General features: G+C 35.0%; 1 protein-coding gene across 3 annotated transcripts in view; it reads left to right on the top strand.

Annotated features, from left to right (window-relative positions):
- LOC110094808 overlaps window positions 1-24,747 on the top strand; it is a 35,701-nt gene extending 10,954 nt beyond the window's left edge. For 2 of the 3 annotated variants that reach the window (XM_020820133.2, XM_020820134.2), the window contains exons 3-4: window positions 8,628-8,702; window positions 24,471-24,652. In XM_020820133.2, coding sequence (XP_020675792.1) covers window positions 8,628-8,702; window positions 24,471-24,587 — 192 coding nt within the window. In that variant the 3' untranslated portion in view covers window positions 24,588-24,652. Of the gene's footprint in view, window positions 1-8,627; window positions 8,703-15,627; window positions 15,705-24,470 lie in introns of all 3 variants that reach the window. The other variant, XM_020820135.2, reaches the window with a different exon arrangement.
- Window positions 24,748-25,444: the final 697 nt, after the last annotated feature.

Here is a 25,444-nt window from a genome sequence, read left to right as displayed (position 1 = left end):
TCTGCCAAGAATCCCATCTCTGCTTCCTGGATTGGCCTTATCATAGTCTTAAGAGCAACCCTGGTTATGGACAGACTAGGATACCTCATGATCCTCACCTTTCTCTCTTCCAACATGAATTTCGTAGTCAAAGCCTTCCAATCCACTTTCGTCTTCCCCAGAGTCTGTAACCACTTCTTACCCAAAATTACATCTATTCTTTCTAACTCCAAAATAAGAAAATCCTCTCTTACCTAGATCTCCTGTAGTGTCACCATCAGCCATAGGCTTGCATAAATCTGAGGAATAAATATATTTTAGGGCGTAGAATAGATCCTAGCGTTAGAGTCTGAAAGAATCCTAGGGTCTAGACAAATCCTAAGGTCTAGATTGGTTTTTGGAAGAATCCTAGGAACTAGATAGATCCTAGTATCTAGATTGGTCTAGAGGCTAGACTGATATGGGGTCATAATTGATTTGGGGTCAGGATGTGAGAGTCTTTTGAGGTTGTTAGACCTCAATGAACTGTCCCTAAGGCTCACTAATACGGAAGTAATATTATCACTTGATGCGGAAGCTAATACACTTATCAAAAGTTATAAAGATGGTGATAATAATCTTAATCAATAGCACATAATATCAATTAGATTTTTAACCAAGTAATTATAATAGAAAATAAAATGCAGAAAAATAAACTGCATAATATAAAATAAAAAGAACACATAAGATTTATAGTGGTTCGGTCAAACCATGACCTACGTCCACTCCCCGGACTCACCCACTCTAGGTATTGCACTTCACGATAGTGTCTTTCTTTTAGCCCCCATAGCTAGGCGAAGAAGACCTTACAAAACCTCTTCTACCAACCTGGTATGACAGAGGACCAAACTCTTTTCATAGGTAGAGAACCTTAACTCCTTTTCACCCTCTTAGTGGGCTAGAGAACCGTACTCCTTTCACAGGAAAAGAACCTTGACTCCTTTTCACCTTCCTGGTGAGGCATAAAATCTTGAATCACATTCACCTTCCCAGGTGCGACAAAACCTCTACTTTTCTCCACCTTCCCTATTTCAATCATCACACCAAAATAGCATATATCATCCAGCTTCAGCCCTAACCAGCCTACCACCTGGTTAGAGATGAAATTGTGAGTCTCCCCACTGTCCACTATAACTACCATTGATTCTCTTCCTATATGCCCCCTCATCTTCATGATATGATTTGAGGTAAGTCCCACTACTGAATTATGGGAGACATTAGCTACATTTAGGTGCAAATGCTCCTCCTCATTGTAGACTGTAAGTACCTGCAGCGAGTAGTCCTTACAGTGGTGGATTGGTGCAAATTTTTCATCAAAACAAAAACATCGTCCCCTAGCCCTCTTCTTTGAACCTCTGCCTCAGTCAAACGCTTGAAATTTCTGCCGGGCCTTGCTCCCAATCCTCTATCCTTAGATACTTCTCCCTGAATGATCACAAACTATTCCTTTGGTGCCAAAAAATTAGTTGTTGTCTGATATGAAGCTATAGAATTGTTGCCCTTGCTACTCTTCTCAAGTGAGTTTTTGTTCTCCACCAACTGGTCTAATTCCATAGCCTCTCCCAAATCATGAATCATCATCACTCTAATTGTCGATCAAATATCTAATTTGAGCCCCCTCATAAAGTTCGCCTTCATTATAGTCTCCAACAACCAGTCCAGTCGGTTGACAAGGTGCTCAAATCTCTTATGGTACTCTACCACTATCCCTTCCTGTGTTAAAGCAAAGAACTGCTCATAGAAGTCCCTCTATTGCTGGTTCGGAAATGTTCCAACAGTACTCCCTAAACTCCCTTTAGCTCTGTATGGGCCATCTCATATCCCTCTACTAGTATTTCTTTCACACCCCAATCTGGCCCCTTAATGGTCCAATCTGGAGTATAACAGAAGGAAAGAAAACTATTTAGACTTTCCTTATACAACATATCAAACTCCACGCTTCAGTAATAGAAAGCATGTAATGTATTTCAAGTACCATTAAATATAATCAAAGTACCTACAGAGCTCTACTAAAACTTTTGAACTTTACTTACATATCAAAAGGTTATACAACTATTCTTCAGATCTCCTCTAAGATCTCTTTGTACGCCCAAAACATATGTACACTCAAAAAGAACAGTCACCCCTTTAATGCCCTACGGTCTCCTTTCCCTTGCCTGCAGTACAACCACTGCCAATTAGCTATGGCCCAATGAAATACACAAGCAATGTATGAGAAATAATTACATTTTAAATATTAAGAAAGGCATAACATCAGTGACTAAGTAATAACATGGTTAGAGCACTTTTCACATGGGTCACAAGAAAACATAACATTACTTTCCATCTTACTAATTGTTCAACACCCTTTTTAACAAGTCATATGATAGTTATAAGCTTTTGTACCCTTTCAGCTTTTCAATTCAAGGTTGGGTCTAGCTTCCCAACTTCTAGAATTGAAGCTGTTCTCTCAATTCAGGGTTGGGCCTAAATTCCCAGCTTCTAGACTTGAGAGTATGAGCTTACCTCATCAGATATTTCGCCTTTACTTGTGCGGGCTTATCCCCCAGCATATGGCTTAGATCACTTTATACTTTTTTTTTTATTCATGGTCATTTTCATAATCATATCAACAATTCACATATATGAATATTGTGGCATAAATTGAAATAAGGCTATCATTAATATAACATATATGTATTTGCAAATGTATAAAATTTTATTATTTTCTATGCATCGTTTGGTATCTCACCTCATCTTCTAGGGAAGTTGGGTAAATTCGTTCTCCTAAAGTACCTTTGCCTCCTTTCCTCTTATATACAATCTAAAGTGTAATTATTTGTCATTCAAATAAAATATAATAGTTCATATGAAAACCTTATAAGTTTTACCTCAAAGAAGTTTCTCTTCATTCACCCCAAGGTGACCTCTCTTCTCTTAAGCCTCCTTTCTTCATTTCCCCTCCTTACCTACAGCATTTAGCCACATTTTAATTCAACAACAGCCCCTCTTCCTTTTTGTTTTCAACTATAGATTTTCAGAAATAACAGCAGCATTTATCTCTTCTCCTTAATTTTCACAACTATTGACTTAAGCACACACACTGGTTTCAACAATCAAATTCAGCATTTGAACTGAATCCCATAATTTAATTTCAGCAAACCTGAAATTTCAAAAATTAACTTCAGCACACTTTTGTTTGCTGACCTTTTTATTCACCCAAAGAGCAACCAGTTACAACGACTTAGCTTGCATCAGTTTTCACTACTTTTTCGCTCAGCCAGCTTCAGCTTTTTGTTGAATTTCAGCAACTTGATTTCTGAAATTTCTTCTCTGAAATTTTCCTTCAATGGCATCTCGCAGCAGCAGCCTCAACAAGTGGCTCCCGCTACTCAGCTTACAGTTGGCTTCCGTTGTCCAAGGAGGGACGGGTGGGGAAAAGAAGCTAATGTCCCCACAGAATAAAATTTATCACACTATTAAAATGATAATAACACTTCTAATTCCACTAAACCCTTCTCAGCCATTCCCAGCCCTAGAATTCCCATCAGCTTTATGCATGCCAGTTTAAGTGGAATTGCTACAATAATTGAGTGGAATTGCTATAGTAATTGAAGTACATACTATTAAATAATTTACTAATACTTAGCATTTAATCTAACTGTCATTTAAACCATAAACTACAAATAAACACGATCAATTAAACAATTAGTTTGATAATTTACATATACTTTTATATGTCAAAAATACTTGGAATTAAAGTGGAATGTATATGAAATAAGCTAACATTTAGAGGAAGTTGAAGCTTACATTATTTTAAATATTTTTAGAGTATTACATACCATGCCAATGCTTTTCCCTCCAAGCACAGGACGACTGTTGTTAGTCTCTCCTACTTTGTTAACCCATTGACGACAAAGTATTTTTCCACCATGTAGATCCACCAATATGCACCTTCTCCCTAAAAAACATGCATATTTAGCTTCCTCACTCTCGGATCTCCTCTATTCTCCATGTTTTCTCCATAACCTCCCATTCCCCAAGTGGGTGGTGGTTCCCTTCAAGTGTCCCGATCATCTCTTCTATGCTCGTACCCAAATCCTTTATCAAAATCCTCCCTCCTTTCAAAATCAGCATCCCTCCAGTCATAACAAGCCAATCTTCTTTCAAATTTAGTACCCCTTCATTCATACACAACCCCCTCAACACCTCTCCCCATACCTCCTACCCATCTCCACTCGAGGAATGGTCTATAGAGGAGGGATTCTTTCTTCTCCCTGCAAGATCTCTACCTCTTATTCTTCCATTCTCCTTATCGGGTTAGGGTTCTCACCACTCTTTTGGCTGCCGGAAGCATCCCTCGCCTCCACGACGTTTTGGTTTGACCTCGAGCAACATCATCATCTCCTCTATGATGATAAATTTCCCATCGATCTTCTTGTGGACGTCTAAAATTTGAGTTTGAGATATGAAATTTTAGATTTCAATTCCCCGATCTCTCCTTCCAACACTTCCACCTTTTTCCCGCCATAGGTACCTGGATCAAGGCTCGAAACAACAAAAATGACCAAAAACAATGGATCTGGTCTTCAAACATAAAAAATCAGTAAGATTAGAGAGGAAATCGCAGTGAAAATTAGCGAGGAAGTCCTGTATTTTAGCCCAGGACATGGCTTTGATTCCAGTTTGATAGGAAGTAGAAGTAATTTCAACCAAATTTTCATTGAAGAACACTAAGAAATTGGGAAGAAGAGCACACTACGAATCTTTTTATTGCACGATATATGAAAAAAAAGCAAGATACAGTTGAATCTTCAATTGGAGAAGTTGATCCGGCTCTCCCAAATCCCTAGCTGTTGGCCAGAGCTCTCACAACTTAGAAAGTACTAATTTCAGCCAAACATAAGCATACAAATTGAACCTATGTAAATAATCTACTTAAAACATACAATACATAGTAAATATCAAAATAGTCCTCTCCCTTTTGAATTTCCCTCCCAACTGCCCCCTTCTCATTCAAATTAACCCACGACCCCACCCCAAAGGGGCAAGATTCATTTAGGCGGAAGCTTGTTCTGCCTCAAGTAAATTCTTGCTGGTCTAAGAGGGAATGACCCAGCAACTATGATGCACCGACACGGCACTTAGAGAGGGTATGCAGTGTCGGACACGTGTCGGACACGGACACGCGTCGGACACGGCATGGACACTTGTCCGACACAACATTGGAGTGTCGCAATTAAAAAAATTAGCCTTGGTTCCGTGCAGTTTCTTTGGTTCCGTGGCTGCCTCCTCGGTTCTTCGACTGGGTTGTTCTTTCCCATGAAAAGCATTGGGGAAAACCGTGACTTGGTGCTTGGGTTCTTGTGGAAATTAATGATTGTGACTATTGGTATTCTCCTATCTTGCGTATAAATATGAGAAGTTTTTGTGAAGAGAGGGAGTTGATTATTTTGAGCAAATTTGCTATTGACCTGCGGGTTATTGGAAAAGCTTGCGAGCTTGTTCCATTCTTCTTTCTCCTCCCATCCGGAAATCTTGCGAGCTCTTTCCACCCTTCGTCTTGGCTTCTAACCTCCTTCGTCTCACCGCAAGTGCCACTCCATCTGTATCTTTCTTCTTGAGCTTTGGTAGTGATTGTTGGTTGACTTGGAACAGAATTGGACGATCTTGCAGTTGTGGACCATCGGTTTGCTAGCCCTATGCACTTATCTTAGTTAACCTATAATTCGATGCATGTGAGGAACCTGCTCTGATGGTTGTCTGAAGATAGCGTTGTTTTTATTTTCTTTTCTTTCTTAAAAATCTCTTCGTGCTTTCTTGTTGGATTTTGAGTGTTTTAGTTGATTACTACTATTTTAATAAAGTCTGGTTTCAGTTTTATCCATTGTTCTCTTTGTTTCAGTTTTCTTATACTTGTGCTTACATCATTTAACTGTCGATGTTAACTTTAATTGCTACTTTTGTCCTTGGGACCAAATTGAGATATTCTTTTAATAATCATGGGACTAAATTGGGATATTATGAAAGCTTGAGACTAAATTGGACATTCACTGATAGTTGGACTTTTTTAAGCTTCTACTCATTATTTAATTATGTGTAATCTTCTTATATAAAAGAATTATATAAAATATTCATATTAACTTAAAGGCTTGAATGCTTGATAAGTTAGCATAACTAAAAAATTGTGTTTAATCCAATGCATAATTGACTCATGATAACTGTGAAAGAAATTATTATTAAAATTAGTTTGTTATAACATATGTATAGTTTGTTTGGCATGTTGGAGTAAGTGTTGAATCTAGGTTTGTAGCATGCTAATTTCAATTCCTGGATCATTATTATTTTTCTTTTCATCTTCATCAAAGATTTGTACGTGTTTTTCGTATCATAGGTCAAAAATGATGTTTCACTCCTAATGTGTGATAAGTGGAACAAGAGTGGCTTCTATCCAAAATCTTTTAAATATGACTTTTTAGATTACTATTAAGTGCTTTTTTATTTGCGAGAGCATTGCCTAAAATTGTTCCTTAACTATTAATAAATGCCGAATTTAATCACAGACATTCAAAATGATCCAATATAGTGAACCGACTATTAGAAAATGTCTCAATTTGATCCAATGCGAAAAGTATAGTTAAAATTAATCCTAAAAGTTAAATTTGATGGCATTTTGGGTATTAGAGTGTATGTGAGATTATATTATTTTTTATATATTTTATCATATTAAAATAAACACAAAAATCATAATGAAAATTAACCAACTAAATAATAAGAGTGAATAATTAATAAAATACAAATCATACATCCCTTTGTTATAAAAAGTGTTATCATTGATTACAAAGATGCAAAATACTTTATAAAAATGGTATCATTCACCATAAAACTCAAACGATCATATTACAAAAGAAAAAAATCCATCATTATATTATTCAAAATGTGTAAACGTAAGCTAATACAAAAACTTCATTGTGTATGGTGTTTTACCATCTTCATCTACCCGGTCTTCTTTATTTGGATGTATTAACCTATTAACAAATACAATGATAAATAAGTAGTTATAAAACTGAAGTGCATAGGTGTTTATAAATTTTGTTCGCTAACTTACTAACAACCCTTTGTTTGACGATCATTGCGTGCACACATTCAGAATTGGTCCTGTTTGTGTGCTATAATATCGATCTAGATATGTTGACTGGATCGAAGAAACATAATAAAACAAAATAAAATATTAGTTCATTTACCTATATTTATATCACCTATGAATTTGCAATATTTTAGCTCACTAATTCGTTCACGTTGTCTGAATTTAATTTTTGAAGGATATTGCATTCTATTGTAGGTCATTCTCTGCTTGAAGTGTTTGAGTAGGAAGTGTTTCTTTATTTTTTTCTCTTTTTCTTGCCATAACTTCTAATATTTTGACCATTATGTTTACATTTAATACAATGGAGGGCTACAATTTACCCACTTAAGCTTCTTCTTTATGAGTTTCTGTTTGCTCATCTGGACCTCTTCTTATTAACTTTGGAGGGTGGCTCCTCTTAGGTTTATTTTATTTTGATGGCAATGGATATGATATGTTGCTTATAGGCCATTCGTCAAAACTATCAATAGGCATAATGTTGAACTTATAAGGTCTTTTATAATTGTCCACAGTTTAGTAGTGGTGGACAAAATTCTCATGAAGAGTTCTCCTATATTGATTGCAGCATATGCATGAAGACAGGGCCATTTAATTCTCATCTTCTGTAATGTCATGATATGAAATACAAGTCTACAGGGTACTATGCCCCTTGCATTGTAGTAATTTGCTAATTGCCATCCTTATCTTTCACTCAGTTAAAGATCTTAGCATTGCATAAATTATTTGAAAGTGCTTCACAAATCCTTGGGCATAACTTCTGATTCTACTTCATTGATGTATCCTTCTCTTGTATCCATTTCATCATCAGACTTTTGATGCTCTCAAACATGGAAATGATGGTTTCCTCTCTTTCTTCAAAAAAGATGGCATCAAAACAATTACACATACTATTAAGTAATGTATTGCAAGATGCATGTAAAATGTGAATATGTCTAAGCATTTATATCCAATTTTGCCAACTTCTTCATGTTAGATGTAAATTGGTTAACTCTAGTACTTCTAGAAACTGCCCATAAAGTATTTTCTTAGTGCAATTTCTTTGTACCCAACAAATTTGAGATGTTGGTGCAAATGACGTACACAAAATCTATTTGTAACATTTGGCAAAATATTCTCAAATGCAGGAGCCATACCGTTCTTTTTATCTGATATAAATGTGAACCTGATTTGGTTTTCAATAATGTGTAAATCTCTCGCCAACAATTTCAAGAACTATTTTTTGATTCGTTCATCGGACAAGTCATTCTTACTTCATGCTCTTAATGATATTGTTTTCTTGCAACAATTTATGTTGAAAGAATACTTTCGGAGTTAAACATGACATTTCATGAATTACGGAAGGAAATTGCTTTGTGCAAGTTTTTGCTGGTTCTGTTCAATAATAAACTGATGTAACTTGTTAACTTTATCATTGTCATTGCTTCGACTGCATTGATATTTCATTGCTAGTTCTTTTAAAAAAAATGTTTACTTGAATGTGCAGAAAACTGCAAGAAATGGTTTTCATATTCTTCTTGGAGGTATAATTGCTTTGACAATAGTGATCTTCCTTAGATTTGTAAGTTATAATTCTTCCTTTTACTAATTTGTTAGTTTCCCCCCTCTGGTTAATACTTTTTTTTGATACTTCACGATTGCAGCATTATTGCATGATTAAAGATCTTACATAGATTAATTAGTTTTCTCAACTTTATACTTTAAGTTGCTTTGTGCCTCATGTTTAAATTATGGAGTAAAAAAATTTCTACTTATTAAATCTTTATAAGATATGATTGAGGTGTTCTATTTATTAGCTATTTATAGTAAATATCAGATTGAGGTTTGCAAAATCTTCTATGTGGGCTAAGAGATTTTTTGTTGACTTTGAAGTATTTTTTTAAAAGTTTGTGGAATTTTATAATTAATTCAAAATTTTAAAGTTCATTCCTTGTTACCACCATAAATAAAGTTTTTTAAAAAATGGGGTTTGACATCTATTCAATAGGAAAGAAATAGAGAGAAAGAGAGAGTGGTTTAGAGGGAATCTTTTGGGTGCTTGTAGGGAGGAGATATTTTGCTTGTTCAAGAGATGGGTCTTATCTTTGGTTCCAGCTAGAGAATCTTTCGTTCATGGCAAGGAGAAGCTCTTATAAAGACTTGCAATAGAGAAAGGAAGAGAGCAGCTGTAGCTGTAATGTCTTCTTCTGCTCGTCCAAGTCTCCTCTTCGTAGGAGATAGTTTTATTCTCTCTCAGCATTGATATTGACAAAGTGTTGTCTTTGACCTTATTAATTTTATATAAAATATAATCTCTTTATATATCCCTTTTGAATCTTATTGGATTATTTGATCTCTGTGCACATGTGAAATTTGTTGGATCTATGCAAAAGTTGGATGTGCATGTGGTTATGCATTTGCTGTGTTTGGTTTCTCTCGTTGCACTTTGTTGAAATCTAATAAAAATTCTTATGAAGTTAATTAGATTAAAATTAATTAAATAAAAGAAAAAAGAGAGGGGGAAAGCATGTTGCTCTCATGCACGTCGCCTCCTCCCCCACATTCTTGAAATAACTACCGGCTCAATCCATATAAAACAACGGAGGAACGAACGAGAAAAAGCTATGCTCACTTACGTAAAATCAGATCATAACTACTGGCGTTTGCCCTCCTGCTCCCAGTCTCTCTCGCACAAGCCTGCAGTAGAAGCCACTCCGCCCTTCCCTAGTGCGGCACAAGTTGCTTTGCTCTTCTTGATTACGACAAACGAGCTCTTTCAACCGGATCGATGTGCGGACGAACCCATGTGAAACCCACCTGCCTCCTCTCCAACTGTTGCATTCGAGCCTTGAGCACGCCTTCGTTCTGACTGCTACGATCGAACCTTGAGCCGACCTCTAGTTTTCCCTGTACGAATGTAAGGCCACGCTCGACCCGACCTCCTCCCTCTGCCGTACTGTGCCTCTGAGCCCTCATACGAACAAGAACCCAAGCTCCCAATCTGCCTCTCTTTGCCTGGCCTTGACACCATCCAGTCTGCCTCCCACACACAGGCAAGCTTGATCCAGGACCCAACGTCTGGCTTGCCTTCCCTTCCATCTTTCACGTTGCTAAACCATCCCAGTTAATCCGGCTGTCTGCCTCCTGCGTCTGAACGATGCTTGCTTGAGCCACTTGTTCGTTTGAAATAGTAGGTGAGAGGGAAGAGAGGAAGGATATCTATATAATTATAATAATTATAATTACAATAATAAGAATGAGAAAAGCGTCACGATCGCCAAGTTGGAGGGACAAAAGACATGTACTAAGGTCGATCCTTCCCCCGAAGCTCTCGATTATTGATTTTGATCCGATCGAGCGAACCTAAAAGGGCAATTGTTCTCCTCAAACTTCTCTCACAGGGAGGGGGCGTTGAAAGACTGTCAAAATTCTGAAAAAATGCCAAATTGCAATTATTTTCCTAGCAGGTACCGCGATCACCAAATTGGAACATCGGATGACCTATACTGGGGTTGATTCATCCCCCGAAGTCCTCGACCTTACCAATTAATTTATTTAAAATCTTTTTAAATTAATTAAATTAATTGAGAAACTAATTTAAATTTAATTAATAATTAAATTTAATAAATCATGTAATTTTAAAATATATTTTAATTAATGAGCTTAGCAGTTAATTTTTATTTAAAATTTAAGCTTTTAAATTAACACAAACAAATTAAATTTGTAAGTAGAAGAACTACGAGGGGAGAGACACTCTCGTGAAAGTATGCATTCTGATTAAAATAAAAAAAATAGAAAATCAATATTTCGACTAATCAAACTTAAGTACAACTCGCACCAACTAAGCATCAAACTCTTAAAAGTAAAACAAAATTAAACAGAGAAAACTCCAAAAATCCTAAGTAAACCTAAACCTAGCTCTAAATTTTCAAGCTCCAACTCCTGGCAAACTCCAACTTTTGGTAAACCCTGTAGCTGCAAACAGTAGCTCTCGCAACTGTTTGCCATGAACACCTGCAAATAAGTAAACAAAAGTTAACGCAGGATGGTAAACAAAAGCGAGTACTAGAAAATAAACAAAGCTAGTACTATAGGCAAAACTAGTACTGTAGGCACATCTAGTACTGTAACAAAACAAAACTAGTAAGAAGGGCTAGTACTACGAGTCATATGCTACTGCTGAAGGCAAAACTACAAGTGTATAGCACTAGAAACCATGTGTTAACATGAAATACGCTATTTTTGTAAACAAGACACTAACGCTGGTGTCGAGGCAGTGATGTGTGCAAAACTACATATCTACTACTAAAGCCCTGCTAAATTAAATCCCTGCTAACCTAAGTTTGCCCAACAACTTCTAATAGAGGTCGTAAGTCTGACTTTATTTAATGTGTTAGAGGAAATCTCTAGGTAAAAGTAACCTAACCCTAAATCCCACCTACGGGACCCTTAGCTTATAGGGCTAGGTTTTAAGACCCACATTCAGGCTACTTCTAAATGTAGCAGCCGTAAGACCTACGAAAATAACCAGACATCTTCTATGGGAAGTTGTAAGACCTTCTATTTAGGAAACTTTTACAAATAATAAACCCTAAACCTAAATGTCCAGTTCACTTGCAATTAGAGCCGTAAATCCTGTCCAAAATTAAAAACTATAGGCTATTTTCAATGAAAATTGTATGACCCACTACCCAAAATTACGGGCTACTTTCAATGAAACTAGCAAGACCCAAACTTCTTAAATCTACGGGCTACTTTCAATGAAAACAGTATGACCCAAGCTTCGTAAATCTACGAGCTGCTTTCATTGAAAGCTGTAAATCTCGCCCCAAAACCAAACTACGGGAAACTCCTAAATGGAGCTGTAAGACTCAATCTAAATCTAAGCTATGAGCAACTCCTAAGAGGAGCCGCAAGTCTCAACTCAAACAAAAAAAATGTACATCTATCATCTTCAGTTTACTCGGGATTCCTGAGAGGTGGCAACCCATGGATGCTAATTAGATTCTTTGGACATAATGATCAATGATTAATAGTGTTGGTAGATTGAAATCCACGGTATTCCCTGGATGACAGAACGATGGGATCTTGATCGGGTTTCCCTCCATCCCGCACAACCAAAATTAAAATTGTTGCATGTCTAAACATTATGTCATCCTTAATTGAGAGTTCTCTTCTATGTGTTAGGAGGGATAATTAGCTATGAGGGCTCACGCTCATAAGAAGTAATAACCTAGGTCTAAATAAATCCTGATACCACAATCAGGGAAAATTTGGTTAATTACAATCTAACTCGAGGAGAATGAAATCCTTTGATTGCAAAGCGAGATTCATGCCTACGCGCCTTTTTTCCTTAAGCGAGAATGCACTTTTGCTCATTATTATTATCCTCAGAATTGACATAAAGTTTCTGTTTAACTTCATTCATAGATATGAGAAATGGAAGGTAAGAAGGTTAAGGTCTATAAATTTAATAGTTGGGACTTTGGCTATTGGAAGATGTAAATAGAAGATTAATATTATCAAAGAAAGATCCATATCCATTGAAGGGATCAAAGCCTTTTGTTATTCATCAAATGGAGTGGGAGCTAATGGATCGGTGAAAGCAGGTAAGCGTTGGGGTTATTTGCTTGTCTATGACCAATAATATTACCTTTAGTGTTCTCAATAAAAAGGCTAAAATAGGTGTGATAAAGTCATTGACAAACATGGACGTGTTGTCAATAAGATGTATCTCATGTATAAAATTTGTAATCTCAAGTTTTTTTAAGGAAGCTCTATTGTTGAGCACCTGATCGAGTTCAACTTGATCACAAGTTGGTTGAGCTTTGTAGATGTTAACTTTGATGATAAAATCTTGATTTGAATTTGTTTTCATTATTCTTTGAAAGTTTGAATATAGTGATGATCTTTAACAACTAATATGGATAAAATAAATTGAACCTAAATAATGTTAGAAACTTCTTCTTAGTGACGACATCCTATGAAGTAAGGTGAAATACTTTAATCTTTTGCTTTGTATATTATTAATAGAAGGAGAACCCATAACGAAAACAATCATCACGAGATCGAAGCATGAGTCATCACATATCATAACATCAGTAAATTTTTTTGGATTGATGTTGGAATTGTGGAATGGTAGGACATACAATGAAAGATTGTCGGAAAGGAAAGCAGGAGCAAGCTCAAAAGAAGCAAAAAGAAACAGTTAATGCTGATACAAAAATATTCCAAGATATATTGATTCTGAGTGCTAATAATTCAATGGAATTATATATATTCAACTTTGGGGCATCATTCCACTCTTGTTCTCATGGGAAGCTATTTCTTTGTGATGATGAACCCCTTAATCATTTTGGGTATCACTGATATAGTACTTAAAACTGAAAATGGGATCACCCCTGAATAAAGTCAAGCATATTCCTATCTTGAGAGGGACCTAATCTCTATAGGTTAGCTCATTGAGGAAGGTGCATTTCTACGTTCATTGTCGACCGCTAGAAGGTTACTAAATAAAAAATGGTGATTATATATAACAACAACAACATCAAGCCTTTATCCCACTACTTGGGGTCCGCTACTTGAATTCTTTCTCTCCATTGTGTCCTGTTAAGAGTCAAATTCTCATTTAAATTTAATAAAAATGGTCATTTCTAATATTTTCTAACCAAGTCTTTTTAGGTCTAACTCTAACTTTCTTAACATAGGCCAAATCTAATACATCTACTCTCCTAACAAGGTCATCGGAAGGCCGCCATTTTACATGATCAAATCATCTAAGGCGATTCTCTCTAATCTTATCTGTCACTTGAGCTACTCCAACCTTTTCACTGATATGCACGTTTCGTATCCTCTCTAAGAGTAAATCCACTTATCCACCTGAGTATCCTCATTTCAACAACACTTAACTTAATAATATGCTTCTCTTTTAATGGCCAACATTCTGTGCCATAAAGCATTGCTGGTCTCACCACCATCTTATAAAATTTTTCCTTTAGTTTGAGCGGTACTTTTCTATCACACAACAAACCGAAGCATTCCTCCACTTCAACTATCCAACTTGAATTCTACTAATAATATCCTCATCTACTTTACCATCACTCTAAACAATAGACCCAAAATATCTAAAATAAATACACTTATTAATGACTTGATCGCTCAAAGTCATAAACCCCCCCACTAGATCTATTAGTACTAAAATTACACTCCATGTATTCGGTTTTAGATCCACTCAAACGAAAACCTTTAGACTCTAAGGTTGACCTTCATAATTCGATTCGGTGAGTATATGATGTAACAAAATCAACACTATATATAGCTGCAAATATATGAATAATGAGAGCTGCAACAAGCGGAAGTGTTGATACAGATATCTAGCAACAAGGTCTTGGCTGTATGATCAAGAAAGGCCTTAATATCTTACACTTGAGCGACAATCACCTAAATCTAAAATCTCTTAAACCTAACTTTTTCAAAGATTACTTTCTTGGAAGGCATAGCTGGATTGGTTTGTTAGAGATTGGAAGAAAACTCAACCAAAAAACTGGAAATGGTACACATTGACATATGGGATCATCCCTTATCACATCACTTACTGGTTTGATGTACTTAATACTTTCATGGAGGACCCTATTAGAAATGTATGAGTTTATCTCATCAAAAATCAATCTGACATGTTTAATATTTTTGTAAGATGGAAAACATTAGATGAAAATGAAATTGGTCCCAAAATTAAATATCTTTGTTTTGACAATATTGGTATGCATGATGGGATTGAGTTTAAAAATAACCACCACAAAACAACCACAACCACAAAAAGCCTTTATCTCATTATGCGGGGTCGTCTACATGAATTCTTTTTCTCCATTATGTCATGTTAAGGGTCAAATTCTCATCTAAATATAATAAAGAAATGTCATTTCTAATATTTTCTAACCAAGTCTTTTGAGGTCTACCTCTATCGTTCTTAACATAAGTTAAATCTAATACATCTACTTTCCTAACTGGGTCATCGGAAGGCCACCGTTTTATGTGACCAAACCATCTAAGGCGACTCTTTCTAATCTTATCTTCCACTGGAGCTACTCCAACCTTTTCACGTATATGCTCATTTCGTATCCTGTGTTTAAGAGTAAATCCACTCATCCACCTGATCATCCTCATCTTTGCAACACTTAACTTAATATTATGCTTCTCTTTTAATGGCCAACATTCTGCACCATAAAGCATTGCAGATCTCACTGCCATCTTATAGAATTTTTTCTTACGTTTGAGAGGGACTTTTCTATCACATAACAAGCTCGATGCATTCTCCTCTTTAACCATCAAACTTGAATTCTACTAATAATATCCTCATCTATATCACCATCACTCTGAACAATTGACCCAAGATATCTAAAATATGTGCTCTTATTAATGACTGTATTAAAAGATTCATGTCATGATTATTTGACAAATTTTACGCTGGCTGTCGACTACTTAATGAAACCCCCATTTTTCTCATCCAGGACTTGGGACCTGACAACGGCTGTGTTTTAAAAGGGAAAGGAGCATGAGGCTACCAAGTATATCCTATGTTGATATGGTAAACTCAACAATTTGCCTCATCAATTGAGGATTATTTGTGGTTCTTGATTTTAGTCTTCTTGATGAAGCCTACAATGATGAGATTTGTCTTTTATATTAGAATGTTTTCAATTATCTTTCCTATATGTATTTTGATCAGTATAGCACGGACCAATTTGGGTTATGATAGTGTTTTTGGTTACAGATTCTAAGATATTAAGAATAAGAAAATAATTGAAAGTAGAAATATTATTTTTAATGAAACTATAAAGTGCTGAGATAGGTTAAACATCAATGTAAAGGAGGTCTCTACTATTGTGCAAGTTGAATTATAAGCACCCACTAATCTTGGCATAAAGGCACCACAGAATTTTCAAGATAAACTTGAGCCCCATAACTCATGCGATAGGAGTCAGGAGATAACAATGAATTTCAAATTCTATTAATTATATATTTTTTTCTATTTGTTATTTGCTTCTTACTAATGCAATCTATTAATTATATATATATATTTTTTATTTGTTATTTGCTTCTTACTAATGCAAGTAAACTTAATGTTATGATTAAGCTATATAGGTTAAAAAATTCATTTATTGAGAACCAACAATAAGAAGAGATGGATTATTCTCTCTAAATTTTTTTTTTGTAAATGATTAAATTGCCCAAAGATATGAAGGTTTATAATAAATGAATGTATAAAATCAGGGAGCAGAATGATTGCAAAAGGTACTGTGTGTGGTTAATGGTGAAAGACTTCCAATTAAAAGAAGATTTTTACTTTACTAAAACATTTTATGATGGGTTAAGACAACAATTATAAAGTTAGTATTGAGCATTGTAATTCTAACTTTTTTATTTAATTAAATTTTTTAATTTTAATTTTTATTTATTTATTTTAAGCATTGTAATTGTAACTTTTTTTATTTTTATTTATTTATTTTTTATGCATTGTAATGGTAACTTACACCTTGGGTAGATTAATGTCAGGGATGCCTTTATTGCAATATAGAGGATGATAATATAAAGAAAGACATCTATATAATTCAATTCTAAGGCTTCCTTGTACTATGAAGGAAACTTAGTTTGGAATCTCAGCAAAAAATTATGGTTTGAAGCAAATCTCTTTCAAATGGTAGATAAGTTTGATGACTTTATTTTTGAGATATATTTTCACATATGCTACATTGATCATCATTTTTATATAGAAGACAATAAAAATGATTCTATCATCTTGCTTTTACATGTTGCTGATATGTTGATTGCTAGGTGCTTACAACAACTTAAGATCTTTATCCCAATATGTGGGGTTGCTAGGTGCTTACCTCAAGAAAATTAATTTTCTGAAAAGATAATTGTCATTAAGTATTTGATATGAAAGACATGGGGGAAGCCAAAAAAAATTCTCAGGATGAGAATAGATCTTGATAAGATTGTAGATGCCTTAAACTATTCTCAATCTCATTACATTGAAATGTGTTAGAAAGATTCAATTTGGTGAAATAAAAAATGGTGAGCACACCTCTTGGAGGTCACTTAAATCTTTCAAAAGAAAAATCATCAAAAATAGACGAAGAGAGAGACTATAATGCTAAAGTCTGATACACATCAGCAATTGTTCTTTGATTTATTCAATGATTGGCATAAGAACAAATATTACATATACAGTGGGAACTGTCAGCTAGTATTTTACACCTTGAGTCCATAAGGAGTTAAGGGATTTAATCTCAATTCATGACGTAAACTGCAAGAGCTAAGATTAAGTAGTTTAATATTAAAAGAAAAAAAAATATATAAACATATGCCAGAGAAAATTTATAATTTTAAAATGTATGAAATCAACATTTAATAACTGAATAAAATTTTTAATGGTTTTTTATAATTGAGAACTACGAATATTAACTAATAGAAATAAAATCCGTGTTGCAAAACTAATGCATAACCTAACATAACTTTAAGCTAAAAACTATTAACTCATAAATAGTTAATCAACACATTAGTTATTGATGAAGAATTTACTTCTAAGATATTGGTCCGCCAATCATCTTCTTAGATGCTCTTAAGATAAAAAATAAACAACAGATGAGTTTTCTGGATAAACTCAATATATAATTTCAACTTATCAAAAGCATAAATGAGAATAGACATGTTATATAATATGAACAATAAAGTGGTATGATTAACTATGTAATATTGATAGAACAAATATATAATATTAGATTGAAATAATATTACATGACATGAATGATAAAAATAAAAATTAATCTTCAATGATTTAAGATATTATAGTGTTGCTAATATTTCATATGAAAAATAATAATCAATATATTTATATGTTTATGCATTCATATGTAACCATATCATGTATATTCACACACCTTGATTCGAGGCGCGCCTCGAGGCGTCCGCCTCGAACGCCTTTTTAATCGATGATATATATACAAAACATGAAACATTACTTGTTAATCATATTTGTTTTATTCATGATCCATTTGTCATGATAATGCCCTGAACAAGAGAAAAATTTCCACCCAGTTGGAGTCAAATGACCTCTAATTGAGTTTTCAGTTTATGGATTGGTCGTAAGAACCAGTTAGCACAAGAATCACGTTATTGTATTGTAAGACATTAATATTTAAGTAGTAAACTTTGATTGACCTTTTGTAGGAGGATGAAATATTATGCTAAACTCTAATCTCTTTCCTAAGGCCTTGTGAACTTTCTTTTATAGCTCAGAAGTAAATTTACCATCATGATTAGATTTGATGATGATTGAAATCCTATGTATTCAAATAATGTAGTCCATGCATATCTTTGCCATCTTATGCATGAGATAATTTTGCTTGATTGATAGAAAAATGAGCATTCTTTGTTCAATTAACCATTACCCAATATTATGACCTTCTTTAGATCTAGGTAAGCCAATTATAAAAGCACTACATTCTCTTTCCATTGTCATTCCGAAAAATGAAAGGGGGCAACTCTCCAAGATTATGATATTCTTCATTAATCATCTAGCGTGTTGAACACTTAGTTGCAAAATTTAAGGCATCTTTTTGTTGACTTGTATATGGATGTAAAAGAACTTTTTTTAAATACAGATTAAGTACCTTCTTGACACTGTTCGACACCGATTCTCTCTACAAGAAGATCGTGCTTAAATCTTGTGCATCCATCTGGTGTCATGTCTCGCACGTCGATGACATTGGATCCCATGACCTCCGTCCTGTGCCACGTTTCGCTTGCATCGTTAAAACAAGAAGGGTTGATGCCTCGCATTCTTCCTCAACACCAAGCCAATTGCACTCCACTGCTTGAATTTGTATTGATCTCCCCCACTTGATTGGCCACAAGACCTCCCTATTCGAGCCCCTTGCTCGTGCCTTGCCTTGACCGAGCTCAGCTCGACGGAAGGGGACTCATGGCGAGAGACCTTCAAACATGAATAACTTGCAAGCAACCTCAGTCATCTATGAAATGCATGGACATCTTTTATATGCAATAATGAGAGGCTTGTTGAGCAAATAACCGTCAACTTGTAGATTGAAGTGGCCTGCAATTAATGGTTGATGTCCATCATGCATACAATAAACCAAATGAAGACGATAACAAGTAACATGCACTGAATGCAATAATGCCTTGTAGTCAACATCAACATCTTGCATGCAACTAATGTTACTGCAAATAAATATGTTGGGCTATCTATAATTGATGATAATAGAAATGCCGCTAGTACAATGATTTTCTTACAAGCATCGTAACAGAAGTACAAGTATAAAACTTATGAAGCGATAGTTTGTATGCATGCAAGTATCAAGGGCTTGCTATAAGCATGAACACCCACAAGCAACTGTAGGAAGCCTGCCAAGCTACAGTAGTCCACCTATGGGTGATGACAAATAATGTGCAGTAGATGCCAGATCACATATGTAGTCACCTATCACTCAATGCCAGACAAAGGCACTTATCTCTTGCAAGCAAAGAGGATTGACTTGCAACATATGTAATCACCTATGAGTTACTGTAGGGGACCCGTCATACATACAATATGTTATTTGCAAGAAAATATAAAAGAGCTATAGTCCATGCAAGTACCTTCAAACAGTATTGGAGAACTTGAGGTGTATGCGATTTTTTTCCTATGGAAAGTGATAGGTGACCTATAGCAACACTTGCAAATAATAGCAGATAATCCATTGTGCTATAATAGCCTACCTATGGATAGAAATAAAAGATATGTACTCAGCCAGCTTGCCCGCAGGTAGCAGTGAAAGGCTTGTAATGCTTACAACAGTGCCCCCTACGGACACCTACAAACAATGATAAAAGAGATGCTACAAGTATGACAAATCCCCTATAAGCATAGAAGCACATTCACTTTGCCGGAGCTGAAGGCTTTGATGATCAAATACAACTAAGTCCTCCAATTGGTAATTCCAGAGATCTCGATAATGACAGCTGGGTATAAAGTCAACCTGGTGTAAAGAGGAAGCCTGTTGATGTGTCACAAGATAAAGGTCCCAACTGTGACACTAAGCATGTGAAGTTGAATGGTTCTGCAGAGTCAAAGAATGAGTAGTTGAAGAAAAAAATGTCTAATTCTATCATCTCTTCAGAAATATTGAAGTTCCCGGAGAAATGTCGTATTATTTGAATGTAAGACAAATACCCGGAGATCATACATTACAACTTGAGGTCCTACATGTGCATCGTAAATGCATGGAACGAGTCCTTGAGCACATTATCTTGGACTATAGGAAAAGCCTCCGCATCTTTTGTGCATATCAGATACCAGAATGTCGTTTGGATACTGAAAACTTTCCAGTGTTCTATCCCATCCATGCTTCGAGGAGACTACCTTGTGATGAAGCAGAGTCCAAGAAATCTAATAGCACATCAGCCAGGCCTTTTGTCTCATCAGATTATGATGCCTCATTTATCACAAAATGACTTCATATAGCTTGAATGTCCTCATCCAGTATGACCAAGGATTAGATTATTCGTGTACTTGATCTCTTTAAGAATAAGAAGATAGAGATTGTATTAAAACAATGAAGTATCTCATGGTTATTCCGAATGCAATACTACGATTCGCCTGGAAGCAAAAGCAGGGAATCTGTAGTAAAAATTGCAAATCATAGGTGAACCAAAGTGATAAACTTACAGCGCCACGTCACCGGATTTGCAACACTCATATAAGTTGATAGAAGACGTTTTGAGATTCCTAATTAAATTTGGTGCGTTTATCAACATGGGTTATTTGCATAGTTGATAATCACAAAACACCCATTTACACTACATGCACATGCAAATATTTTGAAGTGTCCTCATACATGCGTATGCATAATAATTCTTTCAAGGCATGTCTTTTGACAATGTAATCATATCTCAAAATAATCTCTTCGCATATATTTGCAGGATGCTAATGATTTCATTTTAGCATGCCGTCTTGACATTGCTATAGCATGCTTTTGTAGGATGCCAAGGATTTTATTCAAGCATGTTGCTCGACATTGTAATTACATTTCCATTGATCTTCCGAGTGCCGATATTTCATTCAAGCATGTACAAAACGCATCATACATGCATACATACAGCTACCATGCAAATGCATCATACTGAATGCATTCAACAGGAAGATACCCGCATGGTCTCCGATGAGCGTATTGTTGGTACACATGTGACGTTTGAGGATGCTGCAGAATTTGAGTTTGAACTCAACCCTCTATCTGTAAGTGGAAAAAGTCAATAAGGGTCAAACCCATAAAATGAAATGGCCTATAAATACCCTGATGATGGTCGTGTTGATAGAAAATCTCAACTGGAGGGGACCACAAACATTCAAAAATGCCTCCTAAATGCCCATGAAAATTCAAGATTTCAAAATAATAACCTAAAATTAAGATTTTTAAAATTAAAATTAATCATCAGTCACTTAAAGTAAAAATATTCATCCACCTTCCACAACAATTTGCCGAGGTGGACAAATCTGAAAACTACTTCCGCTTACAAAGAGCTAATGTCTAGCCATAATATCATTAGAATTCATTCTCAATCCATCTCTTGCTAGTAAGGATGTGACACATGTTTTAACTGGCAGTTTTGCCACCAAATAGCACTGCAGGTAAGAAGTTATGACTAAGGCCCTCCGAACTAGATGATTCGCCATCAAATGGCACCACTAAATTATGGTCATGGCCAGAGCACGTATGTTCTCCAATGACATTAAATCATCATGATATGAATCAATAGGATATAATCGATGTTGCACATAGCTCTTTGTCAACTAAGATGGATTCAATTTATCACCTTAAATAAATATTCACGTAAGGTCTGTAAGGTTCCCTTGGACGAAGCAAATCATGGTTGTCGACAAGAATTCTTTTGTCAGGTTGGGTCGACTATCTCCTCTGACTAAGTAGACCAGAGACCATGATGGTCAGGGGTGATAAAACCATGGGATCTTGATTAGGCTCGTCATCATTCCCCCACCATTCGTTTTAAGTACGAGGTGGTAAAATTTCTAATTTTAAATATTAAATTCTCTAATACCTAAACCCATGCTGTTACTATATGCCAGATACTATGTATTTGTTTGATGATTAGCCTTAATCAAAATTTCTCTCTGGTTTGGGCGAAATCTCTAGGTAGTGTGTTATTTCAAACTCAATATGCCTTCTAAAAATTAAGCGTGGAGTGGCTGGGGCGCGAATTTTTGGAGCCCACACTTTTTTTATACCTTGTAATTGGGATAGTTATTTTAAAACATGATCTTAAAGAGGGAGAAATATGTATATATAAGTTAGCCAATCAAAGATATAGGAAAATTAATGATTTTGTTCAAGTGAGGTGCATTAAGGATGAAGATCAAAAAGTGTTTTTCTTAGGTGGGATATTCATCATAGGTTGATAAGATTTTTCGATAAACTTTTCAAAGAAGGTTGTGAGAATATGATCGACTTTAGTGATTTTAGCACCTTAGGTGAAAATAGAGATTTTTATTTTTATCATCATATTTGAAAAATCGAAGTTGGAGAGACCTTAAAGAAATTGAAGGGTGAAAAAGCAGTAGGACCTGATGATATTTTAATTGAGTGTGAAAATGTTTAGGAGATCAAGGAATTTCTTTGCTCACTGAACTCTTAAATATTATTTTCAAGACTAAAAAGATGTCGAGTGAGTGAATAAAGAGTGTTGATTTTTATTTTTAAACATAAAGGTGATACACAAAAGTGTGAAAATTATAGAGGAAATAAGTTATTGTGTCATACAATAAAATTATGAGAAAAAGTAATTGAGTATAGATTACAAGAGGATACTAATGTTTCTCAAAATCTATTTGGATTCATGCTGAGTAGGTCTACTATGGAAGCTATACATTTGTTGAGATATTTGATGGAGACGTATATAGAGAATAAAGATGATCCACATATGATATTTATTGATTTAGAGAAAACATATGATAAAACTTAAGGGAAAAATTTATAAGATGGTATAGTGAGACCTACAATGCTTTATGGCGCAAAATGTTGGCCATTAAAAGAGAAGCATAAAATTAAGTTGTGTCGTAGAGATGAGGATGCTCAGCTATATGAGAAACTTTACACTTAGAGGCAAAATGTGAAACGAGTATATACGTGAAAAAATTGGAGTAGCTGCAGTGACAGATAAGATTAGAGAGAGCCGTCTTAGATGATCTGGTTACTTAAAACGTCCTCCTGGTGACTAAAAAAAGTATATTGAAACAAATATTGATATATAGGATTCAAAGCAGTAATTAAGCTTTTCACTCGAGGTTTATTTTAGCAATATATATATATATATATATATACACACACACATAATATTTACTGTAAGTTCAAGTCAAGTCCCAACAACAAGACTTTGTGATGCATCAAAATTTCTAATAGCTTTGAATCTCCTGCTCTGTACCCTTTTTACTTCTTCAAACTCCCCTCTAATTTTAATAGTACAAATGGTTAATTAACAACATGGAGAGCATGAAGCGCTGGTTAGTTACCTCCATTATAGTTTTGTAGGTCAAATGTTGGAATTGGGGGTCAGTTGCATAAATTAGCTCCTCTCAGACCACGTATTAGTTGGAGCTTTACGTCTCAGTATGCCTTTTTTTTTTTTTTTTAAAGTATTAACTTCTGCGGTCAAAAGGGTTCCCTTTAATGAACGATTCATAACTTCATATTTCCGTTTTTGCTAAATGAATGTTTTTATGTGCTTTATACAAAGAAGCCCAATTCTATACTAGGACTACTTATGTTTAGTCCTGCAGCCCCAATAGTAACCCACAACCTTAAATGGCGAGACTCAGGCCTCATTTGGTTCCCGATGCCTTTTTTCCTTCTTAAACGGAGGTTCTAAGAACGGGTAAGTAGAAACTTTTTCCGTCTCAGATCGGCAGATATACGGAGTTTTAGGAAAATGATTTTTACAAAAGTTGTCTAAACAAACATAAAACATCAACCCTTTTTTTCCTATTCTAACCGGAAAAGGCGTAATTACGTACAAACAAACGAAGCCTCAGCAATTGATAGTCCCTATCCGCTGTTCTCAACCAAACTGATTCTTCAGATATTAGTCTCTAGTTTAAATTATCGCATTCAGTATCTATTTTGAACTGTAGCTCATGGCTAGCTTTTTAACCATCATATTTTAGAGCCCATCCTAATTTTATTCTTCTACCAATAAATTTATTAATCACTTTTGTAGCCGTTATCTTAGTATTATTATCATAGTTCTTATGCAGAATTTCTTTTTTCCACTTCAATGTCAGGTTGTTCTATCAAGAATCAAGTATGGTCCGGCCAGGTATTGGCCAATACTAATTGTATTCTGGTTTATTGTTTTTGGTATCTGGGCTTCCAGAACTCGTGGTGCTCACAATGCATGAAACCTATATTGTTTTTATGTTCTTTTTAAAATTTAAAAAAATTTATATATTTTTCTTTTCTTTTCTGCTGTAGTGATTTAGCTGTGCCGTATTGCTTTTACTACTCCTTTTGTATGATAATATTCTTGTACCAAGTGGTTATTGTTGTTTATAGTTTCAAGTTTGGGCTCCTGGTTCATGTTTTCTGTCGTTGATGCTCTGTGCTGGTTTAGTTTTACTGCATCGAAGTTATGTATAATTTTAAAATGTGTTGGAAGTTAAACAGCCGCACTACCATTGTTGTTCAGAGGCCTTAAGAGTAAATTTTTTATTTATTTGGAATTTAGCTTACGGAATATGGTTTAGCTTAGTCAGTTGTAGAGTAATAATGTGATAAAAAAAAATTGTTATGCAAAGTACACTAATTGGATATGTTATATCTTTGTAAATGTGTGGAGTTCTTGAGAGATGAAAAACAAGAACATGCTCACTAGAAAATATATCTTGCCATTGTCGAGGAATATTATTGTAGCTGCTTTAAGATCAATTTCGAAGTACTTTACATGTGAAGTTATTTGATTTAAAAAATAAATGTATATTTTGAGTTATATGAACCATATAAAATTTATTCTTGCAACTTGGGAATTTTTTTTTTTTTTTTTAATTTTTTTTTTATATTAAAAAGCTGCTTGAAGGCATAAGCCCCCCTCCCATAAAAAAAAATTACTGAGGAAAAGTAAAAAATTGATAACTGCACTTCAACCTTGTCACAATATAGAGCCACCCTTCTGGTTGATCCGAGCTCTTTTTTGAGCTGATAGATTTCAGCTTTAGTTATAGCAACTTTTTGACACCCCCAAAAAAAAAAAAAAAAAAAA

Source organism: Dendrobium catenatum, unplaced genomic scaffold (genome assembly GCF_001605985.2).
Source record: "Dendrobium catenatum unplaced genomic scaffold, ASM160598v2 fragScaff_scaffold_670, whole genome shotgun sequence".
NCBI lineage: Eukaryota > Viridiplantae > Streptophyta > Magnoliopsida > Asparagales > Orchidaceae > Dendrobium > Dendrobium catenatum.
The sequence above is the reverse complement of the archived record's forward strand: the minus strand, read 5'-3'. Positions and strand labels throughout refer to the sequence as shown.